Here is a 14,406-nt window from a genome sequence, read left to right on the forward strand (position 1 = left end):
ACAGGAGTCATACAGTGAGCACGCATGAGTCCGTTATAATAATTTGTGTATATGTGCTCTTGACACACTGTTCGCACATTGTATTTATGCACTGCACAGACATTTCCATACATTCACATTGTTTCCACACACATTTACAATAATGAATGGATATTTCTGCAGTAGTAGATATACTGAATGCAGTCAGCAGGTGGTTGGTTTAGTGTTTTTTTTTTTGTTTGTTTGTTTGTTTGTTTTTCAAAACCTGCTCGGTATTGCATCTTGACTTCTCTAAAATATAAAAAGGGTCTTTGCTGTTGCACTGTACACATAGCATATTATAAAATTCAGATTTTTTTCTTCCTTTCATATTTGCTTATATGTGCTCCTTTGGTGTCCTTTTGGAGTTTGTAAAGTGCCCTTTTTTGGAAAGACATCTACATTTTATTACACTCTCTGCGCTTCCTTACTCGGAGGAGGACACAGAGTTGAATTTTCTCTGCCCCGTCAGGGCGCTGAGGATTTAGCTTGAGCACTCTGCCTCATGTTGGCAATTGGAGCAGCTCTTTATTAGCTTTCGTGCCCACACCAAGGGTCATCTGGTCATGAGGCAGAGACTTTCCCGGTGGATAGTTGACACATTAACACTAGCATATTCTTCCTTGGGACTGCAATGCTCCACTGGAATATGAGCCCACTCCACCAGAGTTGTTGCCTCTTCTTGGGCTTTGTCTAGTCTGTCGCAGAAATCTGTGCTGCGGCCAGCTAGGCCTCGCCATCCACGTTTGCTAGTTTTTTTTCAACCTGGATGTCCCTGCCTTACAGGCTAAGGTCCTTTGTGCATAGTCAGCATGCACCTGCCAGAAGGCGGGACTAGCTCTAGGAAGGGTTTTGTCTTAACACGCTCAATCTTGCTAGAACTGCTTTACTTCTTGTACACTCTTGGCCCTGTGTGCCGAGGCTGTATAAGTTTTTCTTGGAACAAGGCAATGAGCTGCATGACTCAGTGTCGTCACTACAGTCGAAGTAACCTGAGGTGGTCCTCCCCATATTGGCGGGCTTTGGTGGGCTTCGTGGCCATAGGCATCTCCACAGCCTTGCCACTGGTTTGTTTTTTATTCACTGCACTAACCAATGGCAGAGCATTTTCATTATCAGAGAAAAAAATACTTTAGCTATATCATCTAGTGACGCAGTACTCATTCCTGTATCTCAGGGAACCGAGGTTACATTAGTAATCAAGATTGTTATGTAGTATGTTTGAAGTGACGTGTGGCGACCCATACTTGGAATTTGTGCTCTGCATTTAATCCATCCATGTGCACACAGTAGCAAACACACCCGGGGCAGTGGGCAGCCATGTGCTGTGGCACCTGAGGAGCACCTGCCTTGCTCAAGGGTCTCACCTCAGTTGTGGAGGAAGAGATCACTGGTTATTCACTCCCCCACCAATAATTCCTGGCAGACCTGAGACTTGAACCTGCAACCTTTGAGTTACAAGTCAGACTCTCTAACCGTTAGGCCACAACTGCCCCCCATGACTTTGCAAGGACTGTTGGCGAATTGGGAAACGTATCTTGTCACTCTTGGCCAAGGAAGTAGCCAGGCTTAGCCGACCCTGTGAGATATGACATGGGTTTAAGAATCTCTGGCCAGAAGTCCAGCATGTCATAAGGAATCCAAATTAGTGTTCATTCGAGGACATGTGTTAGACATTGAGTGGATGGAAAAAAATCAAGCTGAATAACTGGGTGTTTCATCTTTGAGATTTTAAAGAAGTGTGATCATCTTGTTGAAATAAATGTGTTTTTGTCACATCATAACACGTGGAGTTTTTTCCCATTTGTTTGTTCATAACACCCTTGAACCGTCTCTTTTTGCAGGTTACATTGTTACACCAATAGGTGGTGGTGTAAAAAAAACCTGATTCATTCTAAACACCAGCACTGGTGTGTTGTTCAAAGAAACAACAATTTCTAGTTTGGCTTTGTTTGGAACTATTTTCATTGAAATTAATTGGAAATTCTTTGTATAAAAAGCAAATTGCATAAAATAATAGCTTCTTTTTTATTGAACCGTTTTACAATTGAGGACCATATCTGAGATGCTTGTGTATAGTTGCTATGTAGTACTGATCTTTGTACTTGTACCCATTAGTGACAGACGATGAGTAAAAAACTTGTAGGCTGATTGTTCAATAAACCTTGACAGCAGTCATTCTTTTTGCAATTCTGTTTTGGTGGTGCAGATACACATTTAGGTTGCAAACAAATGTAAACCCACATTTTTTTGTGAGATAGCTGTGTCCGTCATTGGAGATGAGCTACTAGGTCTGACATAGCACCATACCTCATGCTCAAGCATCTGTGTTTCTAGTCTTTGCAGATCGCATAAGCAGGTGTTAACTTAACACTTCAAATTAGGGGAAAATATGATCGGAGTGTGCAATAACTTGGCCAAGATTCATAACTGCAAGAGATTGTCTTCAGCTTGGTGTTTTATGACAAAACTTTTAATAGGTACAACTTGAAATCACCTTTTGTGCACTTCTCTTTCTGTGTGAAGATACTTTAATCACTTTTTGTGTTCAATGGGAAAAAGCATGCAAGTTAGAAGCTACTCAAAAGATCTTTTTACAATCAGTTAAGGTTTTGCTGATCTAATAACCTGAAACAAATTAAATTAATTACTACCATAATTTTTTGCTTTCATAAAATAATGTTATATGCAATTCATTTATTTATTTATTTATTTTTTTTAAAGAATACACTGAAAAAAACTAGTGTAGAATTTGCTTTCCCAATTTCCCAATTGCTATTAAATTGAACAAATAAACCTGAAGAAACTGCAAGTAACACTAAACATGAAATTTTAAAGTAGAAAGACTGAAATACAATTGTCTTCCAATAATCTTTTTCATTTAAAGCTAAATAATAATAATAATAATAATAATAATAATAATAATAGTAATAATAATTGTTCACAGTGTAGTTTGCCTCACCGAGCATCTATCTTATCTATCTTAAGATATCCTATGTTTGTTTAACTGGTGTAAAACCGGACTGGACTTCTTCTACACTGTCAGAAAAAAAGAAAGCTGTCAATGATGTGGTATCTTTTCAAAAGGTGCACCTTCATACCTAAAGGTTCCATATTGGTATCTTTAAGGTATGTCCTTGTATGTAAAGTGTATATTAGTTCCTAAAAGGTACCACCCCAGTGACAACATTTGTACCTTTCTTTCTAAGAGTGTAGAGTGTACTGTCATCAGATTACCTGTGGAAATACTGATCACATAGGCTGTTGTTTCCTCAAAGATGTTACTGTATACTGTTATGCATTTGGCCATTAATTTCTCCCTCTTTTTTAAAAACTCAGTATCCTCCTCTCCCCGACTGGCCTCCACCTGTGTCCTGCTCACTGCTGTGAAACATATTTTACTGTTAACGCCTCCCAGTAGAGTGATAAGGTAACATTTGAGGCTAGCTTCACTGCTATGTCACGGCTGCTGTTTGGAGGACTGCTCTGGAATGGGACAAATAAGTAGGGAGTGGGGTGTATTAAAACTTACACCATCACTGGATTTAATTTTTTTTGCCTTAGTACACTAGTGTTATTCAAAGTGTGCATAGAATATGTCTCCCTGCGCTTAAAACAAAGCTTTTTCCCCACATCTTGCCACAGAGACTGTCTGTATTTCATAAAAAAATTCTAGGGTGCATTAGATACTCCACGTTTCCTGCATTTGACATTCAGTTGCTGTTTAAGCACTTTTCAAATAATCTACATTTTCCATGACATTATTCCAGTCTGTATTTTCCTCTGAATCTGTCCAAAACTCTTCGCTGAATATCTAGGTTAACGTGTCAGGAGGGATAACTGCTGACTCCAGGCCTTGAAATATGGCTGACTGTTATTTGTGACTTTCAGTAGAACATGAGTGTATTATCCTGCTTCTGGAGGGCTAATGTCACGGTTGAAGTTTAGCTCCAACCAGCTCCAACACACTTGACTGAAAGTTTGTAGTCAGACTGAAGATCTTGGGTGCATCTCAATCAGCTCCCTAATTTTTCAGCTTGTGATTCAATATATAATGTACACAAATCTGTGCACTGGTAAAGATTCTCAATTTCCAGTGGTATGACCATGTACAACGTTGTAAAACATGAATGATATTACTCAACAACTTTTTGAGAATTTTTAATGTTGTTCTGCAACATATTTCAGTCAAATATTATTTATAAATGTTAACTAGATGTGTTCACTACTTGTCTAGGTATGTGTTTATTCTGACATTAAAATAGATATTTTTTTGTCTTTTTCAAATCTTCTATTGTGTTTCATGATATTTATTGAATTGGCTCATGCATTTTCTGTTTAGTGCTTCAGAAATATGTCCAAAAGGGAACATAGTGACCCCGGTTTTTGTGATGTATTGTGGAAATTTTCAGGGAGCAAACATCCTTCTGGAAGTATATTCTGTGATTGAGGCAGGCCATGACTGCTAAACTAGGGAGCTGATTGAGACACACATTTTGATTAACCTGGTTCAGTTGCGTTTTTTTATTTTTGTTTGGGTTGGAGCTAAACTCTGCAGGACAGTGCGCCCCTCCAGGAACAGGTTTGGACAACCCTGGACTAGATCTCATGTTTCACATTTTTTAACACAAAAACACATTCTGTGTGAAAGGACCCTAAGTGTATACATTTTAGGTGTTGTAACTAGTCAGTCAGTTCATTTAAACAAGAGGTTGTCAGCAAGTTTTGGTCCAATACACATTTTATGTGAGCCTACTTTGCATTGTCAATTTACATGTGACTTTAATGTTCACTCTCCTAGTCTGTTGCCTATTGTGACAGAAAGATCACACGGCAGGTCATAGGGACTGGCAGGAATACCTGGCATTCCTCAAGTCATAATTACAGAGTGCTGACAGTGGTAATCATAAGCACTGGTCTGGTTAAGTCTCAGTGCACACGTAATGAACCAAACTTTCTTCTCTGGACTTGACCTCTGACATGTAAATTGCACAGTCTTCAGCAGAATACGTCATTAACACTTCATCAGGTAAGGACGATGATAAAAATGGGTGGATGTCATGTGTTAAACTCATTTCACAGAGTTACTCCATTAAGTTTTGTCCATCTGCCACTGAGAATCACTTTTAGGTCTTGTTCTTTCAGCACACTATTTGTAGATTTTATCATCTTCACTAGAAACCCAGTAATCCATCTAATTTCTATATGCATGTTATTGCTTGTACTATGAACGAGCAACATCCATCCATCAATAGAACCAAGTACTGCCTTACATTTTTTACCTGTTACATGTAAACAAAAGTAATGATCTGTCACTACTTTATCACTGTCACTATCTGCTGAAATGCAAAAAACATTGCAGGCTTCAGTTTAGATCTTTAAGGTGATCTTTTTGTACAAGCCCAGTTTTTAGCTCGGTTAAGCCATTAAAGTCTTGTATGTACACTGATAGTGCTGGTCATTAGGCTGAAGGGATCTGAGCGGTTTTATATCAATTTGGCCTTAAGCATGCTTGAGAATAGTATTATTACCGCAGCAGGATAAACAAATGCCACAGGTTGCCGTCGTAATTAAAGGAAAGGTTTTGAGAATGTGTTGGTTAAGAATTTTTTAATTTATTTTTTGTCCATGTGGACAGTTATAGACAATTGTAAATGTATTTAATTATTATTATTATTTTTTTTAGCTGGTCATTTTAAAGTGTCTGCCTGCTTGCCAGACAGTATTTGGGTATTGAGATTGAGTTGATACCTGGTACCATTGCAATGGAATCATTGCATCTTTAAAATAATAAAACGTTAACAGTGCTGGCACTTCTGACATCTGTAGCCTGGATCATATTTAGTTTCTGGCGATTTGAGTGTGTTTTTTAAACTCTGACCCTCAACGGACTTAATAGGGCATGATGTAACTAATACATTCAGTGATTTGAAGTGGTCTAGTGATGCAGAACAAGTAGCTGGTGGTGGGGATTTTGATACTGATCTGTTGTTGTAAGTTTTTTGGCCCACTTTTTTAAATGAGCTCACTGTGCTGTACTACGAGTTCTTTTCTTTGAAAAGAATGTGTCTGTTATGAATTAACACCGTATTCAGGAGACATTGTAATACAGGGCAATCTCAAATGGGTGCTCAAGTATTCAAACTAGATTTATATCGCCCTGTTTCCATCAGTGTTTAGTTCAGAGCCATGCTTTCATATAACCTATGGTCTCAATAGTGAGGAAGAAGATGTTCCAGACGCTTAGAAAAACAACTCTCATCCAATGATGGAGAGTCATTGGATGGGACTCAGACTAGGAATAAACTGAAAAGAGAGATGTGTTTGACCAGAGATGGATGTCAGTAGTGGGCCAGCACATTTTTTTAATTAATGTTAAACTAGATCAGGTGTGTGTGTGTGTGTGTGTGTGTGTGTGAATGGTTTGTCTGACTATGTTTGAACTGGGTCACTGAAAATCAGTGTGTCGGTCAAACTCCACTAGAATAGAATCAAATTGGGGGGGGGGGGGGGGGGGGGGGGTAGATAAAAAATCATTAGAAGTCAGAAATCATGTAATAAATTCTAGCTATTTAATGATGACAGCCCTATTTTCATCTTTTTAACAGAACTTTCAACTGCCATCAGCAAACAAATAAATTATATATTAATTATTTAGTACAATCATGATATAATAGTCTTTTAGTTAATACAGGAAAACACATGTTTATGTGATACAGCATTTTTTTTTTTTTTACATTTTCAAATATAAAGTTGCATTAAAAATGCATTTGCCTCCTAAATATGTTCCTAATCGTGAGATGTTTGTTGTAAAGAGGGATATCAGAGCTCTCCATTGTGTACAAGGATTTATTGTTCGTGCTTGCAGGAAGCATCATTTTGGTACCATAAAATGTCTTCCAGCGCCTTAAGCTCCTACAGATGTAAACCCTGTAATTTAATGTTGTCTGCATGTTAGTATTCTCCTCCCCAGGCCACCCCGCTTGCCTCGACTTTACACACCAATCAAATCAAGGAATTTTTTTTATGTTTATTTACACCCACCTTTGACTTATTTATCTATTTACTATGCATTATATCAGGCTTTAGCACGTCAAGTCCGAGTCTGTGTGGGTCAGCTGAGGTACTCTGCGGTTTCCCCAGCAGTAGTTTACATTCTCAGCAGAGTCAAACAGTTCCTGCTTGAAGAATTCCTTGGGTTCTGCTTGTGTTCGCTGAGCTGTTTGGTCTTTGAGTCAAGGTGGGAGAAGGGATCTTATTTCCTTTCCTGAAATTTTCATGAGAAACAGATGGCATCAGATTTTTCAGATCAGTGCGGGTGATGGTTATTTTTCTTGCCATACCTCACTCGTCAGCGTAGGACCGCTCTGTGAAATGTGATTCACCATTGAGCACAATAGTGCTTTCTGAATGGGTCACAGATTAGTAGCCGTTTTGACATCTGCTCGCTCAGCACTGAACCAGGAGCTTTCATTCTTCCTTGAAATTTCACCTGATTGGCGTGTCTGCCTTCTTCCTGTCAGAGCAAATTTTGAGAGGCTGGGAAAGGAGCTCACAACAGAAAGAGGCTAATGCTCAATGCCCCACAACTACTTTCGATGTAATCACGGGTATTGTTCTCTAGTACATTTAGTACAATATCAAAAGATGGATTCTACAGTGTGCAACTGCTCATTGTTATGTGGCAGATTAGTACTCATGATACAGTATTTCTTCTCTGTCTGTCTGTCTATCTGTCTGTCTGTCTGTCTGTCATCCATCTACCTACAGTACCTACTGTATCTGTCTGTCTATATACATATCTATCTAAAATCGGCATGTATCATTTTTATGTATAGATACACAGTATATTTCTGATAAATGTCTCTGTGATGTCATTCAGGGGGACATCCAGCAGCTGCTTTTGGTGGCAGACCCTCGTGCAGCTCACGACTACTGTGAACACTACAGCCCTGACTGCGAAACCCCCCATCAGGAGACCCCACAGGCCCAGGAACCTGAGGAAGAGGTCAGTAAATGTCTGGATCTGACCCAGACGAGTGTGCTGTGTCTGTGTTTGTTTGATGATGTATTAATGGATTATATACGGCCTACACCCACAGCTTCTTTCTGTGGTTTTCTTAGGCCTGGGTCCAAAACCATTACCAAATATAAATCATCCATCAGTGTTTAGTAGGGGTATGTGCGAGTAGTCGCCTAGTTGGGTTTTGGTTCTGCAACAACTAGTCTAATAAAAATGCTACTCGAGCTCTATTCGTATCCAGAAAGACTGCATGTATATACTTTCACAATGAAATTCTCATCTTTATATGAATGTTGCAAATAAATGCACTAGGTGGCGCTGTGAATAGTTGATGGCAAGGTGGGGGAAGGTCACCATATATTTACAAATATGTGATGCGATCTAGGAAAACCCAACAAATGGTGAAATGTTACCTTAACAACATAAGTTATGGCTGTCTGAAGTTGTCTGATAGCTATTTTTTTTATATAGTTTATATTTACCAAAATTGAATTTTGAGAAAAACGGGTTTAAAGTGAGATGGGTTTAACTTCTACTTAATGATTTTTTAGGGCACTGACATCACCAAAATTGAGCAGACTGAGACGAGCAAGATTGTCTAAGTTAGAAGCTTTAGACTGCATTGTTTTCTTGCGCTTTGCCATCTCACGATATTAAAACATAAATAAATAAAAATAGAATGCTGTAGTTTACACAGGACTGACGAGAAATGTGCATTGATCCACATTTGATTTGATAGGTTAACAGTTTTTTGTGGTGTTAAGAGAAAGCACCTCCGCAGCATGTTCTCAACATGAGAGAAATACAGTCTTTTCTGCTTGCTGCAATAAATCACAATTTTTCTGCACTAAACAAGTGAAATTTGCCAAGATATTTTCCTAGATTATATTTTTTTAATAATAATCAAATTAAACCCTAATTCTGACAAAAAAAATGGATTAATTGGATTTTCCCAGATCACATCACATATATTTTTATTACATTTGTAAATAATTTAAGACTTTTTATATATATTCACATATTTGTCATTCTAAAGTTAAAGAAAGCCGCAGTCCTGCAGAGTTCAGCTCCAACCCTGAAAAAACCCCTCACCTGCCTGTAGCCTTATAGTAATCCTGAAGACATTGATGAGCTTGTTCAAGTGTGTTTGATTAGTGACTGTGGCTCTCTAGGGCCAGACTTGCCTACCCCATGTAAGAGTAATCAAAAAAAAAATAATAATGTAAATTTTCACCCCTATTATTTAGTCTATTATTGTGGTACAGAATGTTTTATTAGAGCACTATGTCTGTACAGACTGTCCTTGCTGAATCTATTGTGAATCACAAGTGTGATCTAGAGGGATTAAACTCTTCTGCTAATCCCAAATTTACACAGTGCGGTTTGTCGGGTTTTCGACATTAAGCTTTTTCAATGTCGATGTTTTCCAATAATATTTCATTGAATAACCAATGAGCTCACGGTGGAAACTATTTTTCCCCCGCCACAGAATCTGAGCCTGCTTGTGAGTGGCGTGGAAATATATTTTTCTGTAATTACTCCTGCATGCTCACTGGGAAAGCCTAGTTTCTCCCTCCACAGCTAAATCTGGAATACCTGGAAAAATGAAGTTATGTCTCTCCGCCATTAAAGAACTCCTGATTGTAACATGATGATAAATCACTGTAACGGCTGCTTGGGGTATTGAGAACCACACTACAACAGGGGATGGAAAATGTAGCTTCACATACAGTATCACGGAAGACGCCAGAGCAAAACCAATGGACAAATCAGTTACAGTGATAATGCATAGTGGTAAAAACAAATGACTTAACTATATAGTCAGATGATATGTAGTCAATGTTAACTTACTAGTACTGTAACTCAGTCCAGCATCAGCAACTTAATATCTATATCTATTAAGAAGAGCAGAGGCCCATTCTTTTCCCCTGCAAGGAGCTCCCCTGCGCCGTACCCAATGCTTTAAGATACGCGTGGGAAACGGAGATGTGTTTTTAATGGCCCAGGACGATATTTATGCCTTTCATTCAGCTCACTGGTTACAGCCATGGCATGCTCCAAAAACCCTTTAATATCGATTTGCAGCTGGATATTTCTTCCTTTCGCTTCTCTTCTCCATCCAGTGTTATCAGCTTAGATGATGCATTGGGATTTAAATTCATTCCTTTCTGTTTTAATTTAATCTGCTATACCTCACCTTATGTTCATGGACCTTATTACAACTAGAGAAGACAACAAGCTGAGGATTGGAAGCGTATGTTTATGATTGCTCATTTATGAAAGTCATTTAATTATTGGGAAAGACTTAACAATAGCTCTTTGTTGAACTGTTAAACTGACTGCTATATAAGACAAAACTGTTTGTGCGCTTGGGAAGTAGTACATTTAATTAGTACACTTCATTAGAAGTAGAATTAGCCAACAAAATAATAATACACTGGAAAATGCCATGTGTCACATACTCTGTGAATGCATGTGTTCTATTTAACTTTACACACTAAAATGAAATATTGTAAACCAGCATACTGTAGGTCTTTCACATTAATCGCGGCATTCATTTGATGTTGGTATTACTGAACATTCTGCATCAACGTGCCAAGTTTTTATGTTCCTTGGCAATTGTTAAAAGTATAATGTTAGTATAATGATTACTTGTTTTTATTTGCTTGTTTGCTTGTTTGTTTAATGGTAATTATCAATAATTCTCTTCTTTGGATGTTGAACATTTAACTAGTGTGCCAGTGGACTGATAAGGCAGGTGGCTCAAAATTATATGATAAAATAGAGCATTAGCAGGCATGTTGCAGTCTTTCTGATTTTCTTTTAATACTCTGTAAGACTCCTTTTTTTTTTTCTTTTTTCTTTTTTTTTTAAATCATTTTCACTATCACATACCCACATACTCTGACATTTGAAGTGCATTTTTATGTTTAATAGAGGTTGAATTTTCTTGACTTCTTGAGTATTTTCACTGGTGACAAGAATACGTTGTACTGTTTACTTATGTCTCTTTTCACTAATTAAATGGCGCTGTTACTCATTGCTTATTTTAGGCACAGTGTTAATGCTTTTTATCTGTTAAAAATCTCCAGTAGGGATGGCACTGGAGGATTACACCATAGTGAACTTCATCACTGGACCTTATTCATGAAACATGATTGTATTCAAATTATCGAAATGAATGTGATTTGGATACATGCAAATTAATTTACATTCATTTGCATAATTACAGAATTACATAATTCATTCTGCTCATGTTTCATGAATAAGGCCCAGTTCGGATCAATGAATTTAATCCATGTTGTGTATTGTAATATATCCTGCGATGCATCTTCCTTTTATACGGTCACCCCAAAAAGTATTTGAACACTTAAAAATGTAGCCACACTTAAAAACCTATGAACCTTGTATCATTATTAAACAAAACATCAAACCAAGTGGTGTTTAAATAAATACATTAACATATATATATATATATATATATATATATATATATATATATATATATATATATATATATATATATATATATATATATATATTATTTTTTTTTTTTTTTTTTTTTTTTTTTTTCATTTTTCAAGCAAGTGAAAAAAGAAAAGATGAGAAAATAAAAAAGAGAGAGAAATGTGTTTGGTTTAAATTCCAAAACCAGTAGATATATTGTTCAAAATTATGCCCAATAAAAATAAAAATAAAATAATAATTTTGGTTTGGTATGTTATCTATTAAGTTTGCTTGTTTTTTTTTTTATTTTTTTTTTTATTTTTATATCAGCTATTCAAAGTGTATTCAAATATGTTTTGAGGACTCAATACTGAATACTTTGAATTCAAGTATTTCTTTCTAACATGCATCCATCTCTCTCCCAGTACAATACTGAATACACAGATTATAATGAGTTCTATGACTACACAGAAGAAGTGACTGCCAATGGAAATCCCACTGACAATGTCGGTACTGAGAAGGTAAACAACTCTTGCTCTGTATGGCCCAGGTGCCTGTCAATCACTGGGGGCCCCACCCACTTCCACGCTTTGTGATCTTTGACTTTTTGACCCAACTCTCACACTCTACTATTCTGTTACTCTCAGTAACTTTACCTTGCTCTCTCCTCATGTGGCATCACTTTTATTCAGCTACAGTGTCTAAATGTAACTTTTAGCTAGATCTGCAGATTTTGAAAACATTTATGCAGTTTTTCATGTTGTTCATCAAAAAAATTCCACTGTCATAGAGACTAAATAAATGTAGCATTTCTTTCTTTCTTTCTTTCTTTCTTTCTTTCTTTCTTTCTTTCTTTCTTTCTTTCTTTGTGCAGCTGTTATTTACTTTCCAAATCCTACTTTTACTTGCAATTGAACTGCTTGTATAAAACAATCAGTTATGAATAAGCAGTTGTTTTAAAATGAACAATAAATGACCATTCACATCTCAGGATTAGATACATTTGTTCTTCATTCTGATTGATGTGAATCTGTTGTGTGACGTTTACTCATAGCCCAGCACTGTTGAAACTGGAGACTACTATGTTGAGCAGGACTATGGCCCTGAAGCCCCTTCTGTTTCCGTTCCAGCCAATGAGGTAAAGATCTGCATTATCCTACGTTTAATTTCCCATGGTCCATTTTAAGTTGGATTCTATTCAAATAGCCTTCTTTTGGCCAATTAAATCAGTTTTTCCTAACTTTATAAAATTATTATTTTGCATCTTATTTTCTGATTGCTATATTTTAGAACATGTTATTACTAAGCTATAAGAGAAAAGCATAAATGTATCCATATTTGAGGTGCCAGCTCTACCTCAGTCTGATTTTTATGGGTAAAAGTCAAATAAAACCCCGCTTTCCATTTAACAGTTTACACTCAGCTGAAAGCAGCTAAATCATTGCATTTTCCTTATTTATGTTATTTCAAAAGTTTGTTCTAAGACATCACACAAAGTCTAAATGAGGAACATTCAGCTTTAACTAGAACAGTATGTCTTTCATTTAATGTTGGCCAAATGTCTGCTTCAAATGATACACCTAAATGGGCTGACACGGCCTCATAAAGCACTCCTGGTAAATTATACAAAGGCTGGGATTAACTAGATAATTCTTGAATGCTTTTGTTCACTGCATAAAGGCCCCTGGGTGAGGAAAGCTGTCAGACTTAAAGCCAAAATAGTTTTCCAGTAAAAGAGAAAAAAAAAATGATATGAGACATGCAAGTTTGTTGTGTTTTGTCATTTTATTAACCAAACAGATTAAGATTTGTGGACGATCATTTCATGATAAGCTTTAGTTTCTGGAAAAGCAATGGTAAAACAATCGAATGTTATTAGTTTTTCACATAAAGTTGCCCCAAAAAGTATTTGAACACTTTTTGACACTTTCAATATATACTAATATACTTATACACACACACACACACACACACACACACAAACACACACATTATAAATAGGTATTAATATGTACGTAATATGTAATGGATATTAATCATGTCTAAAATGATCCAATTTAAAATGATGCTTTGCTACTGCAATTGTAATTTCACCTGTAGAACCTCATTAAATGAGTTAATTAGTTTAATTAAGTGTCTGCATTGACTAACCTCCCCGTTAACTTCATTCTCTGACCTCCTGCCTCCCCGGGCTGTCCAGAATCCATTGCCAAAAGAAGAAATAGTAGACGACTACATTACAGGGATAGAAGAAGTTGGAGTGGATCCCACCGTTGCCACCAGTGAGAATGTGGACATCGTCGAGTCTGAAAGCACTGATGGAGAAGAGAAACAGTACTTTAAGGAATACGACATTAATGAATCTGATGCAAAAGAGTTAGACCCCAGCATTTATGACGATCCATTCTACGACTACAATACTAATGGAGCGAATCCCACTGGATCGACCTACGATAGCGAGTTTGGACCGGGCCGACCTGCTGAAACACAGGTCACGGAGAGCAATGTGAGTTGACTTCTCCATTTTTACGTTGGAAACAAGTCAATTGTGTTGCAAGATATCGTCAAGGATGTTTTTTTTTTTTTTACTGTAATTCTAATGCTCATAATTTCTAGGAATACTGTACTAATGTAATGTCTATTTTCCTTACTGTGTTTCAGTACGTCTGCTGACATAGCAGCACACGAAAGTCTCACAAATGTTGCTGTTTTGCTTGTGGTGTGTGGGAGACAGGAAATGAAATGTTAGCTGTGTGATTGCAGTCTTGAACTGTTATAGCTTGTGACTTATTTTCGCAATTCAACACAAGCACTCGTTGACACAGACAATTACACACAAGCACATACTTAACACGGTGGCTTTGTGCTCCTTTTCTTCATTCCTGGAGAGATATATCATTCTGGTCCACAAATACAAA

At 37.0% G+C, this 14,406-nt stretch overlaps 1 protein-coding gene across 1 annotated transcript in view; it reads left to right on the plus strand.

The window, feature by feature from the left end:
• Positions 1-14,406, plus strand: part of LOC113115710 (collagen alpha-1(XI) chain-like) — a 90,842-nt gene that overhangs the window by 16,610 nt on the left and 59,826 nt on the right. Inside the window, exons 5-8 of the mRNA XM_026283267.1 lie at positions 7,901-8,026; positions 11,914-12,009; positions 12,543-12,626; positions 13,689-13,994. Of these exons, the coding sequence (XP_026139052.1) occupies positions 7,901-8,026; positions 11,914-12,009; positions 12,543-12,626; positions 13,689-13,994 (612 nt within the window). The remainder of the gene's footprint in view (positions 1-7,900; positions 8,027-11,913; positions 12,010-12,542; positions 12,627-13,688; positions 13,995-14,406) is intronic.

The sequence above is a fragment of the Carassius auratus genome, chromosome 2, assembly GCF_003368295.1.
Source record: "Carassius auratus strain Wakin chromosome 2, ASM336829v1, whole genome shotgun sequence".
In the NCBI taxonomy this organism is placed as follows: domain Eukaryota; kingdom Metazoa; phylum Chordata; class Actinopteri; order Cypriniformes; family Cyprinidae; genus Carassius; species Carassius auratus.